This window comes from Schistocerca piceifrons, chromosome 3 (genome assembly GCF_021461385.2).
Source record: "Schistocerca piceifrons isolate TAMUIC-IGC-003096 chromosome 3, iqSchPice1.1, whole genome shotgun sequence".
NCBI lineage: Eukaryota > Metazoa > Arthropoda > Insecta > Orthoptera > Acrididae > Schistocerca > Schistocerca piceifrons.
This window is the reverse complement of record NC_060140.1, coordinates 214,350,459-214,376,846: the sequence shown is the minus strand read 5'-3', so window position 1 is coordinate 214,376,846 and position 26,388 is coordinate 214,350,459. Positions and strand designations below refer to the sequence as shown.

General features: G+C 38.0%; 1 protein-coding gene across 4 annotated transcripts in view; it reads left to right on the top strand.

Annotated features, from left to right (window-relative positions):
• LOC124789884 (chromodomain-helicase-DNA-binding protein Mi-2 homolog) overlaps positions 1-26,388 on the top strand; it is a 176,816-nt gene extending 150,428 nt beyond the window's left edge. For 3 of the 4 annotated variants that reach the window (XR_007016183.1, XR_007016184.1, XR_007016182.1), the window contains exons 34-39: positions 1,954-2,119; positions 11,518-11,712; positions 11,793-11,988; positions 16,361-16,489; positions 24,137-24,271; positions 25,523-26,388. Coding sequence is in view for 1 of the 4 variants with exons in the window: in XM_047257401.1 (XP_047113357.1) it covers positions 1,954-2,119; positions 11,518-11,712; positions 11,793-11,988; positions 16,361-16,489; positions 25,523-25,530 (694 nt within the window). In the remaining 3 variants the exon portion in view is untranslated. The remainder of the gene's footprint in view (positions 1-1,953; positions 2,120-11,517; positions 11,713-11,792; positions 11,989-16,360; positions 16,490-24,136; positions 24,272-25,522) is intronic. The other variant, XM_047257401.1, reaches the window with a different exon arrangement.

Here is a 26,388-nt window from a genome sequence, read left to right as displayed (position 1 = left end):
TGGCGTCAAATCGAAAGACTTGCACCAGACGAGCGGTCTACCCGACGGGAGGCCCTCGTCACACGACATTTCATTTCATGCCCATATAGAATGGAGCACAGTGGTTACAGCTTATCTTGCAGATCACATGACTAGTTTCACAGGTAGCCCTGCATTTTATGGGATAGTTGATGATCGTGACCAGACTGGTGTAGGTGGTGGTGGTGGTGGTGGTGGTGGTGGTGGTGGTGGGAGGATGTTCGGCACAGGTCTTGCATCTAGGTCTATTACAGGGATATGAATCATGAGGCAAGGAGTTGGGAACAGGGGTTGTGTATGGGCAGACGAGGATAATGTGTAGGTTCGATGGGTGGCAGAATATAACTATGGGCAGGATAGTGGATAGGACATTTCTCATTTCAGGGCAGGATGAAAGCCAGTCAAAACACTGGCGGAGAATATAGTGTACTGTGTATTTGTTTTTGTATGCTAAAAATCAAAACATGTGGTGCACATTGAAAAGTCATTTTTGTGCCTTGGTTAGGATGGGCGACACTATACCACTGTGATAGGATAGGGGAGGATATTTCTCATATCAGAGCACAAAGGGAGGTAATCAATTCTTCGGCAGAGAATGTGATATCATTGCTCCAGTCCTGAGTGGTACAGATTCACAAGAAGATTACTCCTTTGTGGCCAGACAATAGATATGTGGTGGATAGTAGGTGACTGGAGAGAGAAGGCAATGGAAATCTGTTTCTGAACAAGGTTGGGAAGGTAATTTCGATCTGTGAAGATCTCCAGTGAAATGCTTGGCATATGTGGAGAGACACTGCTCATCACTACAGATGCAAAGACCGCAACTGGCTAGGCTGTGTAGAAAGGATTTCTTGATATGGAACTCCTGGCAACTATCAGTGAAGGTACGTTGATTGACGTGGACAGAGGTATTAATGTGGCCATCCTGCAGTGGAGGTCAACATCAAAGAAGGTGGCTTGTTGGGTTGGGAAGGATCAGGCGAAACAAATGGGAAGCAGGGATAGGGTATCCTCAACCTTAGGCCAGGTCATGTAGATGACATCAGTAAATCTTAGCCAGGTAAGAGGTTTGGGGTTCTGGGTTGTTAGGAAGGTTTCCCTAGATGGCCCATGAATAAGTTTGCATAGGATGGTGCCATGCAGGCACATATTATTTATCACAGTTTTTTTTTTGTAGGTGATGCCTTCAAAGCAGAAGTAATTGTGGGTTGGGATATAGCTTGTTAGTGACTGGGAAGGAGATTGTAAGTCTGAAGTCAGTCAGATGTTGAGAAAGGTAGTGTTCAGTAGCAACAAGGCCTTGGTCCTTGACAGTGACAAGCAAAGCACAGGGTAGTAAAGGAACAGGGACTGTAGAGACGCAATGGAGGAAATGTTTTATGTCTTTTATACAGGAGGATAGGCAGAAGGTGTTGGTCCACAAGGGCAGAGATTCTGTGGTGGCACAGTAACTAGCCACAATAAGGTGTCCTGGGTGGTTGGGTTTATTTACCTCAGTAAGCATGTTGAAGGCAGCAGCACAGGGAGTTCAAATGATTGAGGAAAAGGGTGGGGTGGGGAGAGAGAGAGAGAGAGAGAGAGAGAGAGAGAGAGAGAGAGAGAGATATTGGGGGGGGGGGGGGGGGGTTCTGGGATTGACCTAAGGATTTGAGAAGGGACTAGAGATCTTCCTGAACTTCTAGAATAGATCCCTGTGGCAGGGCTAATGTGTGGATGTATCTGGGGAAGCCCTGGGTTTCATTCAAACTACTGACATATGAGATTGTTTCAAATGTTTTATGTTTTAAAAGCTAGTATATAACAAATTATTAGCTGCTCTCTTTTTGAAATACGCTATAATAGCAAGACCTAAGATTTTCTTCATGTTGAGACAAAATGCATTTTTTTTTCTCTCACCATTTTGTGAAGAACATCTTACAAATATTCCCTTTCCAGACATGATTATTGGCTGTTGGCTGGGATTGTAACACATGGCTATGGAAGATGGCAAGATATCCAGAATGACATTCGGTTTGCCATTATCAACGAGCCCTTCAAGATGGATGTTGGCAAAGGCAACTTCCTAGAGATCAAAAACAAGTTTTTGGCTAGGAGATTTAAGGTAATTTAATTTACTTTACAGCTTCTAATTATCGCTTCTGGTGTTATATTAATCATACTCAAACCTTATGATAGACTAGGTTTAGTCTCTTCAATAATTTTCAATTAAGAAAACAAAACGAGTAATGCACAAACCACAACAAAGTGGAGTACATAAAGCGTTCAGTAATGGTTACTACACAGTTTTTGGCTTAAGTCGCCATTGTTGTAAATGTGGTAAATCGGACCAGACATCTTGTGGTATCTGAAACGACCACATTTCAGACCCCCCTACTTAAAGCTGTCACGTTAAAGTATATGCTTAATAACTGAAACAAGAACATAGTGTTTAATTATTGTTTATTTCTTATATATAGTTTTTCCATAAGCACACTTGCAGGCTTCTGCACCTACTACGAACCAATAAAGAGGAGAAAAATAACTTCCAATGATTAAATTGAAATGTAAGCTAATATTGTGACTCGAAGAAGAAAGTAATAATTGTCACAATTTAAAAAGCAATGCAGTAGTGCGTGTAAGCATATCATCCACTGGCAGATAAATAAATTGGATTTCTGTTGTAGGCACTAAGTTTCCAATGCTTATTCCATAGCAAGCAATTTTTATAGTTGGCATATATTTTACTCATTGTGGTGTTATTTTATGAAGGCTTAATATTTTTAAGTGCGAGGGTGGTGATTTAGTACATGAGGGAACAAGAACTCTCATTGGTGTGTAAATAGCCTGTGCAGATTAAATTCCACGTCGTTATAGAAGTGACTATCAAAACTTTCAAATGCTGCCTCTACAGAGAGATAACTTGTGAAGTTGCGCTTCGAAATAGTTAAAATATGGAGGTGTTCATCACTACAAGGTCAGAGCTCGAAATGAAACGAAAAGTTTTTGTGTTCAAAGAAAAGGTTTCCAGCTGCAATTCATCACTAATCAGTTGTGTAAATTTAAAGATCTTTTCGCTCAGTAGTAAGGTGATAGCATTTGGGCAGACAACACATTGTTCTACAGTGTTTCTGCAGGGGTATCTTCATCTGCTGCCTCATTTCCTACATTTCCAGCGAACTGTGGTACATAGTCTCCAGAAATACAAAACGGAATGAACATGTTTATTGATGTTCAGTGAAAGTTCATTTTGTGAAATGTGCAGAAATGAAACTTTTTTAAATAACGAAAGTACTTGTTTACGGAAGATTTAAATTTAGAGTTGCACTGCAGTCGTCAGTTCTGAAGCTAGTGACATTACAAAACACCGCTTTTGCTTTGTGCAAATGCAAGTTGGGTAGAAGTAAATAATAAAGAAATTGTTATTAGCACAAAAGTTAGGTAAATACGTAAATTTGCCACTCCCATGCTGCTGAAATTCAAAATGTGCAACTAAAAGTGAAAAAGAGACCTCTTGTTGGAGAAGTAAAATTTTCAGTACAAGCAAAAACTTTTGGTAATGTCTTAAATTCAAATTTTGATTTTTAGTAATTAATTTCATTCTGATTCGAAAGTTGTGTGAATCCAACAGGAGTCACATTCGTGTCAGTCTTCAAAAAAGGACATCTTGTCATTATTGGGGTAAAGGCCCAAAAAGAGGCGCCCTTTCTAAATATCACAGCTGCATATGCAATGTGTCACAAAATAGTATCTCCTAAATTTTATAGGCATTTTAAGGAGCTCAGAGTATAAAAGGACATTTCGTGATTACAATAATGCCAAACAAGTCAAGTAAGTGGTCCCTTTTTATGTGAGAGTTATAAATGCCTACCAGGTGTTACCAATTTGCAGCTGGTGGCCCGAAAATACCAGCTGACAGGTGGCATTACTGCAGCAGCAAAAACCTACACCTACAACACATGTTAACAGTGCTATTGCTACTAGAAATGAAAAAGGTGAAGTTGCTGTGAATACAAACAATTGGCTAAATGCTTCAAAGAATACTAATGCAAACATAGTGCCTCACATAATTAAACATATCCACTTTGAGTTCAGTGTTACCCATAAAGGCAGTTTACATTGCAAAATGGGCATTGATGGAAATAATCCTTTGGCCACTGTAAAATACGGGATCACAGAATGTACTTCTGGGGGGCTTTATGAATTCAAAATTTAGGTGGTTTTGGGGCCGTTAACAGCTTCAAAATCAAATTTTGATCTAAAAGATGCCATAATACAGAGTAAAAATACCAATATTTTACCAATAAAATGGTCTTAAATTTTTGTACACTAAATCCGGGTGTATATGCCCCAGGTAAAACCTGGGAATTTTTTCACCTAGGATTTTGATTTTGGGAATTTTTTCATTATTTTAGTTGATATTTAAACTTCAGTAATTTTGACTGGTAAGAACTGATACTCTAACAAAGAATTTGACTTTAGCCATCTACTGCAGAATAATATTCCAGCATAAAGCATAAACGGGATAACACCACCAAAGTAAAACTTTAGTTGCAAAGAAAATTCCCTGTTCACAACAATGAAACAAAATGCACATAGAAGCATCTACCGACAGCAAAATGTGTCAAGGGATATAGGACGAAGACAACGCAATACTGTGTAACAACAGATTGCTTTTGATGGGTGTGACATTGGCAAAAAGAGTGAGAATGTACGGTGACTTTCTTGAATCACAGTGTGTTCATAGATTACACATTATGTAGTAACGATGGAAAAATGTGCAAGGTTGGTTCGTGAGCATTTCACATATAATCCGCATTTCTATGGTGAAGCTGAAGTGCTCGTTGGAACATGTATTCGCCCAGGTAACCCACGAAATGTTTGGTGCACAGCAGCAGAATTTACAGTCATGCTTGTCAGAAATATTTGGCTGCTGCATTTTATGCTGTGCTCTTAGGATCCTGCCTGACCATGCCCTCGGAAAAAACAGCAAAAATTTGTGATGACCATTATTGTATGTGAAAGCTTAACTTTTCTTGATGGAAAAATATCATCTAGTAGTCGTATTTCGCAAAGCAAGCATACATGTTATTGCCCCCATATTTTCTTGAATTTGGAGTTCACTGCCAGGCAACTCAAGAATGCTACTATCATCTCTTGTTTCCATAACGTAACATGGGTATTGTAACTTCTTACATTTTGGTGTACCATTTAAAGGATTGTTATGTTTTACTGCATTGAGGGAAAGTATATTATCACTTAACATGGAAAAATGTACTTTCACTTGGTGCATAGAGCATTTTCACCCAGAAAAAAAGTGTATCTATGACCGGGAAGAAAATGAAAATAAATATGAAAAAATATATGGGGAGAGATAAAGGTAAAATTAGAAAGCAAATGGAGATCTGGTGTGAAAAAAGGCGAAAAAGGGTTGGTTAGGGCTGGGCTATGTTGATCCTGTGGTGAACTTGTGTAGGTAGATAATGATGTGCATAAAGGTTAGGTGGTTGTGTTGCCGCCAAAACACGTTAAAGGGTGGAGAAATTCGGGAAAATTTCGAAAAAACTACGTGAGGATGTATTAAAAGGAGTGGTTTGGTGGTGGCAGATTATGGAAATGAAGCTAACAATTGTTTGATGAAGAAATAATGACGTTAAAACCTGTGGGAAGCGGCTAAAAATGATCGGTGATGTGAGAAAAACGGAAATGGAAATAAAGCAAAAGTTATTAAAACTGCCAAAAGGGTTGTTTAATAGCTAAAAGGAACTGTTTGTGGACTGGAAACGGTGGATTTTATAGCAGCAAAGCGGAAAAAAAATTTTTTTGGTTATGGTTTCGAAGTGATTTACGTATTATTACGTATTATTGAGTGTATATCGACGGGATGAAATTGTGTACTGGATTACGGTAAAAAAGGAGAAGGTGAATAGAAAGTGAAACTGCTGGCAAAAACAGGAGGAGGAAATAAGACGACAGAAAAGACTTCGAAATGTAACAGTGACAATAACAATAACGATAACAATAACAAACGTGATTGTTGGCTTCAAATTAATGATATGAATATAATAGAGGGAAACATTCCACGTGGGAAAAATATATCTAAAAAGAAAGATGATGAAACTTACCAAACAAAAGCGCTGGCAGGTCGATAGACACACAAACAAACACAAACATACACACAAAATTCTAGCTTTCGCAACCTATGGTTGCCTCGTCAGGAAAGAGGGAAGGAGAAGGAAAGACAAAAGGATATGGGTTTTAAGGGAGAGGGTAAGGAGTCATTCGAATCCCGGGAGCGGAAAGACTTACCTTAGGGGGAAAAAAGGACAGGTATACACTCGCACACACACACATATCCATCCACACATACACAGACACAAGCAGACATTTGTAAAGGCCAAATGTCTGCTTGTGTCTGTGTATGTGTGGATGGATATGTGTGTGTGTGCGAGTGTATACCTGTCCTTTTTTCCCCCTAAGGTAAGTCTTTCCACTCCCGGGATTGGAATGACTCCTTACCCTCTCCCTTAAAACCCATGTCCTTTTGTCTTTCCTTCTCCTTCCCTCTTTCCTGACGAGGCAACCATAGGTTGCGAAAGCTAGAATTTTGTGTGTATGTTTGTGTTTGTTTGTGTGTCTATCGACCTGCCAGCGCTTTTGTTTGGTAAGTTTCATCATCTTTCTTTTCATTATATAGTTACATTCATTCCTGGAGTTTCCTTGTATGTAAGTAATGAGCACAGATAATAACTGATCTCCATCACAATTCTGGGAGACGACTTGTATTTAATGGATTAGTTCAAAGGTATTTTACACACACACAGTGGCAGAATAAGAAAAGGAAATGTGAAATATTTGCAGTAGACAGTGAAGTACATAGAATTCAACAGCAGCCAATAACGACTGGACACTTCTTACAGAAATGCTCTGGCTTGGATAGCAATAACTTGAGAATTTATATTAAATTTTTAACTACTGAACATGTGCTTAAAATGAGACAACTGCACGCACATCAATGTACAGAAATAGTAGTAAGCATGTGTAAGTCAGTCAGCTAAGTGGTACTTATTAGTCGTTATCACACACACACACACACACACACACACACACACACACACACACACACACACACACACATAATGGCAATGTTTGCTAATGTGCAAAATGCTGAGTTGTTAATGGGACTTGGGCTTAAACTAAACTGCGTAGCAGTTATTAGAGTCATAGCATTTGTCTTGCACGATATACCTGTCAATGTATTGGATGAGTCACCTGAAACAGATGACATTGTATTTGTTGCGAGAACAGTCCAAAAAGAACATTCCAGTACCTACTAAAAAAAAGTCAACAAATTAGAAGAAATTTACAAAGTGACAGTTTGAAAACATGATTCTTGTATTTCTTCCAGTTGTAGTCCTATAATTTGTCTATCTATTTCCAGTGTTGCCATTCTTATTTCATATTCCATGAGCATGCACTGTAGTTTCATTTTATGTTCATACTGTACGCATTCTAATCTTTTTGCAAAATCGGTATTTCATATGGAGAAGATCTTCAACATACAGTAGAACCCCAATTATCCTAACTCCAACTATCTGTATCCCAATTGTACGGATTGCTTTGGGGGTGGAGTGTTGGTTTTGTTTGATAGATATTACAGTATACGGCATTGCTCTAAAAGCAATCTGAGGCGACTGTATTACGACAAAATCTTCCAGTGAATAATGTCTACAGTCTACAGTACACACACTGTCCCCCCCGCTCATCATTCAGTGTGACCTGCATCAGTCTGCCCCCTGACTTGAGTGTATACACCAATTTGTCCCTGTATGTTCCATCTTCTGTGTCTTTTGTTTTGTTTTGATTTACTGTACGGCATGTCTTCTAAAAGGAAACATGTTGTCTTATCACTGGCAGACAAAATAAAAGTCCTTGAACAATAAGACAAAGGTCTGAGTGGTAAGAAGTTTGCTCAGATGTTTAGCATGGGAAGATAAACAATTTCAGACATAAAAACAGGTCAAAAATTTTAAACTCTGTCTCTGTCCTTGAAACTGAAGATTGGATTTGATTGAGAAAAGCAATGAAAACAGCAGAAAACAGCTCGAAGAGGCTGTATTTCAGTGGTCGAGCATTGGGAAACCCGCTTTCAGGGCCGACTGTTTGCAAAGGAGCAATGCTTTTAGCCAGTAAAATCACAATTTGCCTTCATTTAAAGTTAGCAATCACTGACTACAGAATTTCAAGGCAAGCAATGGTATTTGTAAGTTGAGTTTAAGTGGTTTAAAACTATTAGCAGATCAAAAAGCAGCAGAAAATTTTATTGAAAAATTCAAAATTGAAACAGAATCTTATGACCCTGAATTTTTGTGTATCTTTGTGTGATACAACTTTAGCTTCTAATAGACCCTAAGGGCAGAAAAGGCCGTGTTACCGTGCTAACTACAGAATGTCACAAAATACCCCTTCTGTTAATAGGAAAATCAAAAAAACCACGGGCTTTCAAAAATGTGAAAATTTTCCATCTTCTACAAGGATCAACCAAAGGCCTGGATGACTGCTGCTTTGTTTTGTGCATGGTACGGTTCAGTTTTCGTATTTGAAGCAAGGAAAGGAGAGGGGGGGGGGGGGGGGGGGAGGAAACTAGAAGACCATAGGGAAAGCAAGCAGTAAAGTGGTGATAATTGTGGACAATGAACCCACCCGCAGAAAGCCTTCTTGATAGAGCAGATGGACATTTCAAAATAATCTTCCTGCCACCAAACATAATGAGTGTGCAGCAGCCAATGGACCAGTCACTTAGCAGAATATGAAGCAAAATTACAGAAGAAAACTGTTGAAGGTTTTTGATAGAAGATGGAAATGAAGAAGACATTTGACTCGTCACCAAAAATTTAGTTTAAAAGACAGGTGGCAGTACCGTGGAATTTGGTGAAGACAACCACATTAAAAAGAGCTTATAATAAATTGAAAGGATTTCAGCCAAAGAAGAAATACAGAAAGATGAAGATTAAAAGAAGAATCGTGAAAAGGGAGAGTAATAAAGAAAAGTGGCAGAGGATGAAATATCACTTCAGGACATAGCAAAGTCTCTTAAAAATTCCTGGGTGAATGATTGCAGTGCAAAGGATATAATCAAGTGGCTTGCTTCTATTCTTCCTCTTAATGAAGTATTTTTGTGTTGCATTTGGTACGCTGTTAAGCAAGTACAATGGTGCTCAGCCCAAAGGTTGATTTGAACACTGTGGTGCTTTGCTAAGCATGGTTGTGTGCTCCTGGCTTCCCCCTACCTCTGAAATGACTTACACAGCTAGTTAGAAGGGGACCTACAGTTCAACATGTACACCAAAACACATTGTAACTTGATTTGGCTACGCCCCACCCCCACCCCTCCGAGAGGAAAAGTGTGGTGAGTAACAGAAAAAATTGTAGAACCAATGTGGATTGAACCTAAAACCTATTGAGCCATCCAGGCATATTTATGTGCAGTCAATTAATCCTTCTGTGTATACACATCGTGGTACGCCAATCCTCAGTTGTTGTGGGCATTTATACATGCATCTCTTTGATTTTCCTACAGTGCTATGGATGTTTGAATGCTTCCTTAGCTGCCAACCTATTACTGCTGCGAAAGAGTTACTTCCATATCTTGATGAATAAAAAAGTTTAAAGTATTTATCATATAACACACGTGCCTCATTACATGCTGTCATCTGCAGAAAACCCTATTTTCGTTATCTTGAAGTGTTTGACACGTGACAATTGTTTTGACCACGATTCACAATGCAAGGACGTGAATGGGCGTGTCTCTGACTACCGTCCTCCAGATACAAAACCCAATAGCTCAAGAATGAAATGCAATATCCTTCTGCTCTCAATTCCAAATAAAATTTTGATATCTGTCTACATTTTATCCATTGAAATCTCTAAGCTAAAATTAAACATACACAAAAGTTAACGCATTTTTACCTCTGCAATTTTTGTGCAGTGTTTTACTTAAGGCAGTGCACTAAGTACAATGGATAACAAAAAGAAATTCAGTTCTTATCAAGGGAATGTATCAGACTGTAAGATGTGTAAAAATTAATTGTCTTTCAACTAATAATTTTCGGAAAATAGGATGATAAGTATTTCATATCAGTTGGAACAGTGTCTTTCAGCACAGGCACCAGTATTTGGCAAGTGGTACAGCTGTAACAAAAGCACTGTCAGCACAGAATGCAAAGAGCTTGTCTGTAGCAGCCAAAAGGGTTAATAAGTTATTTCTCAATCAGAAACCACACTGAGCGAAGGGAACAAACACGATTTAGTTGTGAGGCTGCAGATACACACTGTACACTGCAGTGGGCACTCCCAACTGGTGTTGTGCCTTTCATGCTGTTGCAGTCTCACAACTAAATCAAAATGCCAAAGACGTGACAATTCAAAAGCTGTCCACTGCAGTGAAAATTACCCGCCAAAGGGTTACTTTTCATTATACATGAACATACTCAATTGCTGTGGTAATACTTCGTAAATCAAAAGCAAACGGCATAGACATTTTGCTTAGAAAACATACAAAATTGACAACTAAAAGGAAATTAAAATCCTTAATGCATTAAATGTGCGCTAGGCCTATTAGCGCCTCGGTGTTATGAAGCTGTACAAACCCTCTTTCCTTAGCCATCGAGTGTGTACCATGTGATACAGTGTGTGGAAACTGAGGGCTGCATGCTTATTGTTATTATAGGTGTGGAAATTTGAATAAATTGTGACTTTGGGTCTGCAATTAGCTTATGTCCACTTTCTGTAACAGCAAGCCTGACAAAATTATAGTCTTTAGTTTTATACATTTCAACTGCGAAAAATTTTGACACTGTTTCTGCTAGAGTTTGTGATGCATGTAATTACATAAAGATTAAATTTAATAAATACAAAATGTATTTTAAATTGTACTTTCTGGTATAGGACTCCATTCTTGGTCATTTTCGTTATATTGCCATAACACATTTTTCAACTTTTTCAGTCACAGTTTGTCCCTATTTTTGTGAATAAAAGTCTTTGGTAATATCTTTCACACCTTTCCTTTGTTGGCAGTAGTAACTTCGTTGGTTTTTTGCCTTCTGTTGTATCTTTTGCTGGCCTAATAATACAATCAGCAATAAATCTTTTTTAAACTGTGGAGAAGTTTGTTCTTCCTCCATCTTTACAAGACCCCTTCAGTAATTGTTGTGTATCTACAATGCACTAATATATTTGGTCAAAGTAGGGTCAGAACTGATCTTCAGTCAGCAGGGTTTATACAGTCAGCTGTCTGTGTATCTTAAGGTATAATTGTTAGAGGTAACACTCATCCCGTGTGCTCTGCCTTGAAATGAAATGGGCTGTACATAGTCATGACAAAGCTAATTCCTGCTGTGGCTGGGACTTTCATTTGTTATTTCAAGTGATGTTTTTGAGCCTGTTGCAATATAAAACTTTATGAAGTTGTTATCGTTGGTCTTTGTTTCACAACACCAATTTTTGTTGTTGTTCATCTTACAGCTTTTGGAACAGGCACTTGTAATTGAAGAGCAACTGCGCAGAGCAGCTTACCTGAACCTCACACAGGATCCTAATCATCCAGCAATGTCACTAAATGCGCGTTTTGCAGAAGTAGAGTGTCTTGCTGAATCACATCAGCATCTCTCTAAAGAGTCTCTTGCTGGAAATAAACCAGCAAATGCTGTACTCCATAAGGTTAGTGACATTATGATACATTACCAGCAGTTTGACTGTTGCTATTCATGATAATAATATTGTATTATTTTATGTTGCAGGTGCTGAATCAGTTGGAAGAACTGTTATCAGATATGAAATCTGATGTGAGTAGGTTACCAGCTACTTTAGCAAGGATACCTCCTGTGGCACAACGTTTGCAAATGTCGGAGCGGTCCATACTTTCGAGGTTAGCTGCAACAACCACCTCGGGCAGTACGGCTACAACTCCAACAACATCACAGCAAGGAGCTGCCGGTAAACAGAGCTTAGATTTGAAACTATTTTTCATACAAATGTGTGAGAATGTGGTCCTTCATTCAGCATAATACCTATATAAAACTAAACCAGTCCCAGATTTGATATCCGGTTTGAATACCGCTTCACCAGGCACGGTCCTATTGAAGGTGGTATGCCCTTTCCTTCTTCAGACCTTCGAACTGACTTGCCCCAGCCAGTTGCTGTGAGTATCTACAGTTTGTGAGACCCCCATGGTTCAAATTTCACATTTTCACATATACAGCACATTGCAGGTGAAAGAAGCAATCAATACTGATCTGACACTAACACATAGCCACTGAGCTACAATATTTATATAGTATTATAAAAGCATCTTCATTAACTATGTAAAGAGGTGTAACAATTCTGTGCGTTTTTACAGCATGTGTTTAAGCGAAATAATGTTGAACGCCATAGATTTGCAAAGCCTTAGACTTTCAAGCCAGAATTTGACTGTAGTGATTATTCAGGATTTTTCCAGTGTAATTGATGACATATTTCTGGATGTTTAGCTGTTCTGATTCAGTTGATACCTAATATTTAAACTACCAACTTACACTGAAGACCCAAAGAAACTGGTACATCTGCCTAATATCGTGCGGGGCCCACATGAGTATGCAGAAGTGCTGCAACACGACATGGCATGAACTCGATTAATGTCAGAAGTAGTGCTGGAGGGAATTGACACCATGAACCCCTCAAGGCTGTCCATAAATCCATAAGTGGGTGGAGATATCTCTCTTCTGAACAGCACATTGCAAGGCATTCCAGATACGCTAAACATGTTCATGTCTGGGGAGTTCTGGTGGCCAGCGGAAGTGTTTAAACTCAGAAGAGTTTTCATGGAGCCATACTGTAGCAATTGTGGACGTGTGGGGTGTCGCATGTTGTCCATCCAAGCTTTGTAATTTCAGTGTTCATTTTTCAAAATCAAACAGTAGAAAGTCCAGGATAGAATAACAATAATATGAAAAGGATAGATTGCTACTGATCACATAGGTGGCGTTGAGTCACAGACAGGCACAATGAAAAAGTTTTAATTATCTGTCTGCAACTCAGTGCCTCCTATATGTTGTGAGTGCAGTCTATTCTTCAATATTGTTGACACGGAATTTTTTCAACGTCAACTGTCTCAATATTCTGCACACACTCCACTTCTCAAACTCCCACTTGCATTGACACTTTGATCTCTATAATTTGTTAAGAATTTGCTGCACACATTGTTAGGAGTCTGAGCATTGCACAATCTGCCACCTTCTCATTATCTGCTTACTCTTTGACTAAGTGTACTGTGATCAATGTTGTCATCCCATACAGCTTCTGCAACCTCTTCTGAAAGTTTGTCACGACTGTTTTCATAACAGAACAACACTCTAACAGCACATTGCTTCAGATGAACATCACGTTCACTGGGCTGAATTGCTGTGCAATGCTTACTTTCAAGAGACTAAATATTAAGTACTGCCAATAAACACAAACAGAAGTAAAAAAAAAGGGGGGCAGCACAGGGTGGAAACGGGGAATTAAATTTGAATGCAGACAGGAAGCATACTTCTCTGGCCTCTGTGATATTAATGATACTAAAATGAAAATTACATCTTACAAAGACACACAGTCCATCAGGAATGTAGGTGCCACACTCTGTTTGTGTCTACTGTCGTGCGCCTTCCTCAGAGAGGATATACCTCAGGGTGAGAGGGACTCGCCTTTTTTTGTTTCTCTTCATTGTAAAGTCTCCTATTTCTCCTTCTTTTGCCTATGAACAACTGCAGACTATGGTTATTTCAACTGTTTCTCCTCTCCTTTCTTCCACATGTCTCTCATTGTTTCTCCATGTTCCTCTTTTCTTCTGTCAAAGTGGCTCTTGTCTTCTTCTTGGGTTTTTTGTGGAAACCTTAGAATATTATAGTTTCTTTCTGAGTGGCAGTAATTACTCAGTATCCATGGAGCAATTTGGAGTTTGTCCATGTAACTTCAAGTATCTTTGCATCATGTGTTACCCATTCTTAATGTACCAAAGTATGTGAACAGGGGGTTCATCCTTTGGATGTTGCCACAGAAAGCTTTATCTTTTTATAATCATATCTGGAATTTTTTCAGTACATTTATAATGTAAACTATTATGGCATATTCTATATTGTGTTTGCCGTTTAACTGGTCCCGAAATTTTTCTTAATATACTCTTTTCTGTGATTTCCAGTGCTTCCATTATTGCATTTGTATTTATCAAAAGCTCCCAGGTAACTAACAATAATATTATGAAAAGGATAGATTGTTACTCACCATACAGAGCAGACATTGAGTCACAGACAGTTACAAGATAAATCTCATTGTGGTTGTTCACATCAATTATCAACCACCTGCTCTGTGCAGTGGGTGGATACAAGCTGCCTTCCAGTCTTCATAACCTCTCCTGTTAACCAGATATTTTGGATGATTTCATTTAGCTTGTCCAGAAATTTATTATTCAAATATTTCATGTGTAGTGCAATTATGGAATCCTCTCCATGTCCCTTATTGTTTTCTTAACTCATTTTTATTGAGTCACTTTTATGTCTATCTGCCTGTTTGGTACAAATTTTGCTGTCGATTTTAAACTAATTTCCCTCCAGAAATGGATGCCAATGCAATATTAACTCACTTTCTCTTATCGTGGGTGAGGGCAAAAAAGATGGATCGTGGATGAGGGCAAAAAAGATAGATAACACCACACATCTCAGTTGCCGTGCAGGACCAGTGGGTTGCTTGGCTAATATTGAAATGTGTTCTGTGCAGTTTGCGAGTGGTTGGATACAGCTAAGCAGGGGGAGGGGGGATGGGGGATGGGAAATGGACACAGGGGGGGAGGAAGGGATTGTGTGCAGTATATGTGACATTCTGAAATATGATTCAAAGGGATTACAGGCATTGGCTGCAAGTGGGTATTGACTGAATTCAGTGGGGAAAGTTGAAAAGTTGAGAATTTGTGCAGGACCAAATTCAAACCTGGCATAAATTTTCAATTTTCACTGTTGATTTCAGTCAGTGCCCACTTGCAGCCAATGTCTGTAATTCCTTTGTATATTAATCCATAATAGCTGCTGGATCAAAAAGGTGTCTTTCTTTCCAACATGTCCAAAAGGACAGACACCACAAATATATACTGACACATTCTTACATGAGTGAAACCACAAGTAAAAGCTCTATAATTATTTTTAAAAAGTAATTGCATCAAAATGTTTAAAATCCATTGAAATTTCACACACGCAATACTAAAAAGACATAAAATCCATTGAAATTTCACACACGCAAAAGACAGAAAATAATTATTTAAATAAAAAGATTTTAAATATAACAGTTTTTAGCTCTACTAAAAAGTATAAAGACCCATGCAGATTCCTAATCACATGTAGATAAGTTTTATAATGAAAAACATGGGGCACACGAAATCTTATAAGTATTCTCATAGCTATTAAAGTACCACATTCACAAGTTTGCAGAATTATCTGTATGAGGTTAGGAATGTGTATAGCACTATGAGAATTTATTTTGTACTTTTTAGTCCAATATAAAAAGTATTGATTTAAAAATTATTTAAACAATTATTTATTTACCAGGTTCTATGGGACCATGCAGATCAAAGCTAGCAAGTTATGGATCAAATCAATAGATACTTTATAGAATGCTGATTAGAAAACTTATAAACAAAAGAGTTAAAGAATTAATGAAACCCTTAAAAATTGCAAGAGAGTATACAAATAAATGTTACACAGAGCTTCTCAGCTACTGATGGGACTCATTTATAGAATAGCAGCAGTGTGCCAAGGAAACATGGTGACATGCCCTTTCTTTTTTTTTTTTTTTTTTTAACCTTCCACAACCTATCCTCCTCTCTTCCATGAGGGAGGCTTTAATAGTTCCAAAAGTTAGGATAGCGTTGAATTTTCCTTTTGATATAATTACTGTAGATTAATTCTGTCAAGTTCCCTCCAGAATGTGAACTTGAAGTCCAGAAGCGACCTCATCTGACATTTTCCCGATACAGGTGTCAGTGCGGCATACTCGAAAGAGACGGGGGTGTATGGCAATTCTTGTGTTGTTTGTTAAGAAACCATCCAACCAACATAACAGAACAGTGCAGTGCAGCAGGATCTTTTTGGTCATCAAGCTATTTGTAAAGATGCATTACCTAAGGGGTGTAGTTTTTATAGACTTTACACTTATTATCTAAGCATCAGGCACAATAATTATTAAGCATTTAAAGTGAGGTTGACATGTAATTCCTATTTCCATCATGTTAAATATAGCCTCTGTTGCTTGCTTCTGTGTGGTTTTGGAATACTGACTTTAAATATGTGACGATGCCTTGCAGCACTCCTGAGCTCACAGTTCCCAGGAGCATTCCAAGCTGCACAGTTGCCAGCTGCTTTCTCTGCAGCGAATTTTGCAAACTTCAGACCACAGTATTCTGTGCCCGGTCAACCACCACAAGGTTTTCCAGGTAAGACATTTTTTCTTCTTCCTTTTGACAAACTCTGTTGTTACCAAGACTTTCAATAATTTGTATAATAATCTACTTACCCAACCTTATTTCTTTTGTGTAAGCACAAATATAAATAAAAATTCATGCATCCAGTTATTTCTGGTGTATCATGGGTTCCGTGTGCTTTTCATGTTTAATAATAAAATAAACTAACAGCAAAACATTGAGTCCTAAAATGTAATAGCTATTTAGATGGGATCTCTATTATCATCACCTTCTGATGTGCATTTGTGACTTGAACAATGCAAGATCTTGTCATTGAAAATCAATTCTTCATGCTAATTGTGTGCCTAACAGGTGTGTACTGAAACATTTACTTTCACTTGCAAAAATATGGTGATGATTCGCAGAAATTTGTCACAATTTGCTGCTCATATTTTGTTCTAAAAGGGTTAAATGCCACAGAGGTAACTGGAAAACAACGGCACTGTTGAGAATAAACTAAAGTGTGAAATTAGATAGTTAAAATAGTAAGAGTGGTTGATTTTACTCATCATATAACTGATGTTAACATGTTACTCTGACATGTTCAATCTATTGCATATCATGTTGATCAAGTTTTAGAGAAGTGTATTTTCAGTACTTATCAATCATGTTAGACTTTGGGCGTTGCTAGCCTCCAGATCAATACTGTGTCTGAAACAGTGTCCAATTCTGGACATGTATTGTGTGCAGATGATCTTTTTGAAGTTTAGCCTACATTGTGCCAGTACCTCTCTCCTGTAAGGGGAAGTTGTGTGTTGCACCTATGTCATTTCGGTAGCATTTTAACTTCAATAATGTACATTTTGAAGCTCTCGTTCATCACCAGATGCAGATTCGTTACAATATCAACATGCCAGAAATACTTATCTGTGAAGGTTGCTGGTTTCTGTTGTACTTGATACCACAACAGGCCTGGCTTTACAGAGAGCAAACCGGGGTGTCTGCACTGGGTGGCAATTTCAGGGGATGCCAAAATCATATTCTTGAAGGAAAAAAAATCTTGTTTCACAAAGCACCTCATATCCAGCGCACATTGGTCTATTGTTTATTCATATGATTTTGAAACCTATCCCTTTTGGTTCTTCGACATTTATGAACATGTTCCAAGTTGATTTCCGAACGAATCATAAGTTGATTTTTCAATGCTTAGATAGTGTACATGATGTATTTACCAAGGGAATCCCCATTGCCCCTAAAAAAAAAAAAAAAAAAAACTACTACTACTACTTTTATTATTGGCGAAATCCATAGATTCGGACTACCAAAGTGAAAGTAAACAATTAACAAAAGTAACAGGTAAGGAAGATTGCTTAGTATCTTCTCAGTGTGCCCAAGAAAATGAAGTTTTGATAAAATTCTGGCCACATCGTTACACTACTAAGGGCCAGATTTACAGTCCCCAGTTTGAACATGTAATAAAGCGTAACCAGAGAATAAGTGCGGGATAACTAAACCTGTGATTCTGGCAGGGTTAGTGAAGTTAAACGGAGAATAATTGTTAACACTGGCAGGAAAGATACAGAATTAGTGATGACGAGATTGTTTGTTAGAACGAGGAAGGACAAGATTTAAAAATTCCAAATTTATATAAAAATATGTACTACTACTATTTTCTGATCTCGTGCTTGAAAAACTGGAGCATATGAATGAAGTGTAAAACTATTTCCTAACTTAAAACTTTTTGCTTGTGGTAGGCCTAATTGGCATTTGATATTGCTACTTCATGAATTATATTCTGTTGTGTTTTTATGTAAACGAGCTACATAAAAATGACCATTTGTGCCGAAGCAGTCTCGCATATTTGGCCTTTGTCAAAATTGCTGCAATATTAGGAAGACGTATTTCATTTTGTGTAACAGACAGTGACAAAATAGATGTAATCAAATTGAGAAACTGCACCTATCTTTGGTACTATTCGTTTCAACAGCATTTTCATTACTAAGCAACGACATTTTGGTTTCTCATGTAGCAAAACATTTGAAGACCTCCTCCAATTTTCTTCATTACTTATAGGAGTGAAAGTCAGTGCCTTGACATATATTTCTTAAAGCAGTAAGACACGATTCTCAAAAATTCACCTTTGAAAGTTAGAAGATTTCTGGTTGCTGTTAAGTATGAAACATTTGTAGATGATAAACAAATTCATTGGTAGCTCAGCATATAGCGCAGTTGGATTTTATCATACTCCGTAGTTCAAGTCTTGCTAGTACCACACGTTTGTGCTTCTGTTGGAATACCACACTCACTAACAAATTTGACTGCTAATAAATTACATTGAGTCATAATTGTATTAAAATTAATATCTTCTTTATGTTTAATTACTGGTCGTACAGAAATAAATTAAAATTTCGTAGAGCCACAAAATGCCATTATGTTAAATGAAAAATTTGCATTTAAATGATGCTGTTCAATCCCTAATAATAAAACACAGTTGATTTTCTGTTTAATGTTTCGCCTTTTTGTACCAAGTTTTAATATACTGTGAATAGTTATAATCCTATGTGAATAGTAATTAAAAGTAAAAAGAGGTTATTTGTATTAAAAACAAAGATTCCATATTTGTTACTTAAAATTTCCAGGTGAAAGCGAATATGGAATAGAAGAGTAGTAATTGCTATCACAGCTACACTGATCACAATTCAATTATTCTGCATCTGAGCTCATGACGAATTTGTTAATAAGCTAAAGAAAGTTATATACTTAAAAGTGCTCAAAAATCTTCTAATCTTCAAAGACAGTACCACCACCACCACCACCACCATCGCCGCCACCAAGTTCTTTTGAGCATTGCAGCATACTACTTTCGGAAACTGGTATCCAGGTGCTGACCTTCGCATCTTAAAAAATCCAAATAAAACCAGAGAGGGCCACTCAGAAAGCTACCTTTGTCAGTGTCATAATCGCTGGTTCACACTTGTAATGATAAATAATGTGTGAACAATAGAAAGAGAATAGCTGGTGTTAGCTTGGAGTTCGAAAGACATTGCTACCTCCTGCTTCTTCAAAGATGTTGTTGTTGTTGTTGTTGTTGTTGTTGTTGTTGTCTTCAGTCCTGAGACTGGTTTTATGCTACTCTATCCTGTGCAAGCTTCTTCATCTCCCAGTACCTACTGCAACCTACATCCTTCTGAATCTGCTTAGTGTATTCATCTCTTGGTCTCCCTCCACGCTGCCCTCCAATGCTAAATTTGTGATCCCTTGATACCTCAAAACATGTCCTACCAACCGATCCCTTCTTCTAGTCAAGTTGTGCCACAAACTTCTCTTCTTCCCAATCCTATTCAATACCTCCTCATTAGTTACGTGATCTACCCACCTTATCTTCAGCATTCTTCTGTAGCACCACATTTCGAAAGCTTCTATTCTCTTCTTGTCCAAACTATTTATCGTCCATGTTTCACTTCCATATATGGCTACACTCCATACAAATACTTTCAGAAACGACTTCCTGACACTTAAATCTATACTCGATGTTAACAACTTCCTCTTCTTCAGAAACGATTTCCTTGCCATTGCCAGTCTACATTTTATATCCTCTCTACTTCGACCATCATCAGTTATTTTACTCCCTAAATAGCAAAACTCCTTTACTACTTTAAGTGTCTCATTTCCTAATCCAATTCCCTCAGCATCACCAGACTTAATTCGACTACATTCCATTATCCTCGTTTTGCTTTTGTTGATGTTCATCTTATATCCTCCTTTCAAGACACTGTCCATTCTGTTCAACTGCTCTTCCAAGTCCTTTGCTGTCTCTGACAGAATTACAATGTCATCGGCGAACCTCAAAGTTTTTATTTCTTCTCCATGGATTTTAATACCTACTCCGAATTTTTCTTTTGTTTCCTTTACTGCTTGCTCAATATACAGATTGAATAACATCGGGGATAGACTACAACCCTGTCTCACTCCTTTCCCAACCACTGCTTCCCTTTCATGCCCCTCGACTCTTATAACCGCCATCTGGTTTCTGTACAAATTGTAAATAGCCTTTCGCTCCCTGTATTTTACCCCTGCCACCTATAGAATTTGAAAGAGAGTATTCCAGTTAACATTGTCAAAAGCTTTCTCTAAGTCTACAACTGCTAGAAACGTAGGTTTGCCCTTTCTTAATCTTTCTTCTAAGATAAGTCGTAAGGTTAGTATTGCCTCACGTGTTCCAACATTTCTACGGAATCCAAACTGATCTTCCCCGAGGTCGGCTTCTACCAGATTTTCCATTCGTCTGTAAAGAATTCGCGTTAGTATTTTGCAGCTGTGACTTATTAAACTGATAGTTCGGTAATTTTCACATCTGTCAACACCTGCTTTCTTTGGGATTGGAATTATTATATTCTTCTTGAAGTCTGAGGGTATTTCACCTGTTTCATACATCTTGCTCACCAGATGGTAGAGTTTTGTCAGGACTGGCTCTCCCAAGGCCGTCAGTAGTTCCAATGGAATGTTGTCTACTCCCGGGGCCTTGTTTTGACTCGGGTCTTTCAGTGCTCTGTCAAACTCTTCACGCAGTATCTTATCTCCCATTTCGTCTTCCTCTACACCCTATTCCATTTCCATAATATTGTCCTCAAGTACATCGCCCTTGTATAAACCCTCTATATACTCCTTCCACCTTTCTGCCTTCTCTTCTTTGCTTAGAACTGGGTTGCCATCTGAGCTCTTGATATTCATACAAGTGGTTCTCTTCTCTCCAAAGGTCTCTTTAATTTTCCTGTAGGCAGTATTTATCTTACCCCAAGTGAGACAAGCCTGTACATCCTTACATTTGTCCTCTAGCCATACCTGCTTAGCCATTTTGCACTTCCTGTCGATCTCATTTTTGAGACGTTTGTATTCCTTTTTACCTGCTTCATTTACTGCATTTTTATATTTTCTCCTTTCATCAATTAAATTCAATATTTCTTCTGTTACCCAAGGATTTCTACTAGCCCTCGTCTTTTTACCTACTTGATCGTCTGCTGCCTTCACTACTTCATCCCTCAGAGCTACCCATTCTTCTTCTACTGTATTTCTTTCCCCCATTCCTGTCAATTGTTCCCTTATGCTCTCCCTGAAACTCTCTACAACCTCTGGTTCTTTCAGTTTATCGAGGTCCCATCTCCTTAAATTCCCACCTTTTTGCGGTTTCTTCAGTTTCAATCTGCAGTTCATTACCAATAGATTGTGGTCAGAATCACATCTGCCCCTGGAAATGTCTTACAATTTAAAACCTGGTTCCTAAATCTTTGTCTTACCATTATATAATCTATCTGATACCTTTTAGTATCTCCAGGATTCTTCCAGGTATACAACCTTCTTTTATGATTCTTGAACCAAGTGTTAGCTATGATTAAGTTATGCTCTGTGCAAAATTCTACAAGGCGGCTTCCTCTTTCATTTCTTCCCCCCAATCCATATTCACCTACTACGTTTCCTTCTCTCCCTTTTCCTACTGACGAATTCCAGTCACCCATGACTATTAAATTTTCGTCTCCCTTCACTACCTGAATAATTTCTTTTATCTCTTCATACATTTCATCAATTTCTTCATCATCTGCAGAGCTAGTTGGCATATAAACTTGTACTACTGTAGTAGGCATGGGCTTTGTGTCTATCTTGGCCACAATAATGCGTTCACTATGCTGTTTGTAGTAGCTAACCCGCACTCCTATTTTTTTATTCATTTTATTAAACCTACTCCTGCATTACCCCTATTTGATTTTGTATTTATAACCCTGTAATCACCTGACCAAAAGTCTTGTTCCTCCTGCCACCGAAATTCACTAATTCCCACTATATCTAACTTTAACCTATCCATTTCCCTTTTTAAATTTTCTAACCTACCTGCCCGATTAAGGGATCTGACATTCCACGCTCCGATCCGTAGAACGCCAGTTTTCGTTCTCCTGATAACGATGTCCTCTTGAGTAGTCCCCGCCCGGAGATCCGAATGGGGGACTATTTTACCTCCGGAATATTTTACGCAAGAGGACGCCATCATCATTTAATCATACAGTAAAGCTGCATGCCCTCGGGAAAAATTATGGCTGTAGTTTCCCCTTGCTTTCAGCTGTTCTCAGTACCAGCACAGCAAGGCCGTTTTGGTTAATGTTACAAGGCCAGATCAGTCAATCATCCAGACTGTTGCCCCTGCAACTACTGAAAAGGCTGCTGCCCCTCTTCAGGAACCACATCTTTGTCTGGCCTCTCAACAGATACCCCTCCGTTGTGGTTGCACCTACGGTACGGCTATCTGTATCACTGAGGCACGCAAGCCTCCCCACCAACGGCAAGGTCCATGGTTCATGGGGGGCTTCAAAGATATGTCAGTGTTAGATGTGACTGCATGTCCAGCCTACATATTATGATCTCATCACCTCACATTGTGGCATTTATCCAGTATGTCAGATCATCAAATAATAGTGTACTCTTGTTGAACTTAATAAATTTAGCATGTTCCTCTCTCAATTTTGTTAACGATGTCCTGAAAGTACTTCGGAAAAGCAGCCAGTGGATGACCATGTGAAAAACCAACCTGTTTTATAGATATTTTAAATTTTGCTTTCTAAGTGTGAATGATATGCTGCTTCTTATACCTGTTTGTTACAAATGTTCAGTTAAATGCCATTGACCTGCCGAAGGAAAAATGTTTCCACGTGCTTAAATGTCAGCTGTTCAATAGAGGTGCTGGAGCATGTAAGAACTTGGATAAGGATCATTTCAGGAATCATGTGTAAGAGATGTCTGATAAGACAGAGCACCTTCTGCCAGAATTGTTAAAAAAAAAAAAACTCATAAGGATTTGTTTTTTCAATGGTAAAATGAGAGTAGTACAGCAAAGATAATGAAGAAGGATAAAGTTATGTGGAAGACCTGACGATTACTGTGCTGTATAAGAGTTGTATCTGAAGTATTTCATTATGTACTCATCTAGCAGTTACCCATGCTCAACCCCAACCAAAACACTGTTTATTGAAGCACGCGAGTCTCAACTTGAGGACACCAGTGGTGTAAAATATTGTTCATAGAAAGAAGTTTGCATGTAATGCCGTAGCTAACAGGGATGGGGAGGGTCTTACCTACACGGAAAAAAAATTAGAATATTACAACTGGTACACAGGACAAGAAAATCAGCCTTGACTGAAAGAGGTGTAAGGGTGAGTGCATTAAGAGTAGAATTTTCCCCAATTGTGGACAAGAAATAAAGAATTCAAAATGTGGTTGGAGAAGATGAGCCACATACCCACAGGAAAAACAGTTTGCTACAGTTGCACGTTGTGCAAGTCAGTACATACCTGGTGGTGGTGGTGATCAGCAAGGTAATATCTCTCTCTCTCTCTCTCTCTCTCTCTCTCTGTGTGTGTGTGTGTGTGTGTGTGTGTGTGTGTGTGTGTGTGTGTGTGTGTTGAAAGTGGAATTTGCTTAATCGAACGTTGATGTGTCATGTTTGGATTATTGTATTTCTAATGCTCATGAATACGTCTGTGTTGTGATTTGTGTTTTGGCCAAGTTTTATTCCAATTTGTTTGTTTTTGTATTTCAACTTCTCTTTTACTTGGACTTCAGGGTATAGTAACATGATATATGTGATTACTGAAATTTTAAAGCTCTGGTTGGAAGACAGGCTTGTTATATTTCCAGAGACGTCGCCAGACATCGATGTCTCTCGAGTTCCCTTGTTTCATGATGGCAACTGGAGGGAGTCATGGTAGATGTCATGGCCCTAGCTTTTAGGGGAAATGTTATAAATAATGCTCAGTTAAATCACCTACTCAGGTCTGGTGGACATTTCTTTTAGATATTATTGCTTTGTTGTTACTTTTGGCTGCTTCCGTTACTTTTTTGAGTTTCGAAGAATCGGGATTGTCAGAATGTCATCTGGCTACTAAAATGTGCATTTGTTATTAATATGTCCTTTCCGATAAGTATGCTAGCAGGAGAAATTGCTTTGTATTTTTTGTGTATTTTTGCATTGACTTGGGCCATGAAGTAACATTTGTCATTGTCCCAGGTGTCATGTTCTTGTGCAGAGTCATTAGCATGTGGCTGGACTGTTCATGCTACATATCTTAATTCATGATGTAATGTGTTATATTTCTGACATGCTGTAAGAGTACAAATTTGTATTAAAGCAATAAAGGAATTTCAGATATGCAATAGGTATGATGTGCTATTGTGGCATGCAGTTGTGCACCATTATTTAAAGAAAATAAATGTTTATTTTCCCATGCTACCAGTCAAGAGATTTAAAAGCATGCACCTCGCATTGCCATCCAATTAATTGCAATGTGTGCACTCCATTTTTAGCAATTTTTCAGGAGCATGATGGTAAATACCCTCACAGCTTTTTACATTTGCATGATTTAAATGTTGCATTGCATTCAATTGCTTCTGGTCTTGTTTCTTGTTAAGTTGTTCCTCTGAGGCATGGCCTTGTGCTGAAAGAAACACGGGTGTGAGCCGTTGGTAGCTGATGTCTCTCAAAAATATATGAAATAGGGTGTTTCCCTTGTGATGCTGCTTGCGTACCTCATAAACTGCAATATGGTGTTTGTCTGCTGATGACAGGCTTTTCTGTTTAACTCATAATTTTCCAAACAATTTAGGCCTAGCACTGTCTTGCCTCTAATAACATAAGTATTATTTTGCAGTGGGATACAGTGTTGATGCAACTTTTCTAAAAGGTGAAATTAAAAGTATTCCATTTGTGGAATCAAGTAATTTTTTGAACATTTTTGAGCTTCCTTTCCTGTTGATCACTTCTTCGATGTAGTGGCATTGTTACCAAGTTTTATAGAATCAGCAAGTGTTTTCCTCCATAGTATGAATATCATTATGCGTGAGCAGTGCTTTTGTTTAAATTACTTTTCGAATACCACAGGCATGTAATGTTTTAGTATGCCAAGTTACTAAATGTGTTATGAGCATGTTTGTATTATTTGTCATTGTAGCTTTAGTTTCTCAGTATTAAAATTATGTAATAGCAATTTAAAGGACTTAATATTTCCATGGTTGTCTTTGTTACAGTGAACTGAAGGTGATCGTTTGGAAAAGTTGGGCCCATTAGTGTTCAAAACTGTGACTGACAGTATTTTGCGGAACATTTGTGTGATCTGTGCTCTGAAAGTGAGTTGAACCTTCATCGATCTCATGTCAACAAGGAAGAATGATTGTGCTTCCTTCTGACTGCTACAAAGTAGTAGCAATGTGATCTTTTTTCATCTTTTATTTAGGTTTCTTCCTGTAAGCTGTGTCATTTCTTCTGGGTGCAAACACAGTACAGCATTTTTTAGGCAATACGTGGAATTTCTTAACACTTCATACTGTAGGACCATTGTAACCAGATCTGTAGCATGTAAGCAGCAAGTTGGGGAAAATGTCATTTTTGAACGTAAAGTGTCAGAGTAATTGACGCGTAAATTATTTAAATAATAGCACTTTATTTTTTAATTCATGACTGATTAGCAATTTTGCTGTAAATATTGTATGCTGAATTATACAAATGAGGAGGATAGGCTGATGGAGTGTTGACTCATTTACTTTGTGCATACTCATTCTCTTATGTGAATGTATCTGTAACTTCATCAAAATGGTTGAAGTCTGCCATGTATTTCTTGCATTTTCTGCAGGACTATATACTTCGGTATTTCCTATGTTACTTATTCAGTTTAGGGTTGTGTTTATAGTATTACTGATTTTTTTTCACAATAGGTTTTAGATACTGCCATTGTGTTAAATTATTAAAAATAAATTTGTGAATTTTGGTGGCTTCTTTTGAAATAAACATTCCTTGTTTGAATGAGTTTGTAACATACATTGCAGTATTAGTGAAGTGTCACTTTCTTTGGCTTTATTGCATTCTGTTAGATCTGTCCATATTTTTTAAATTTATA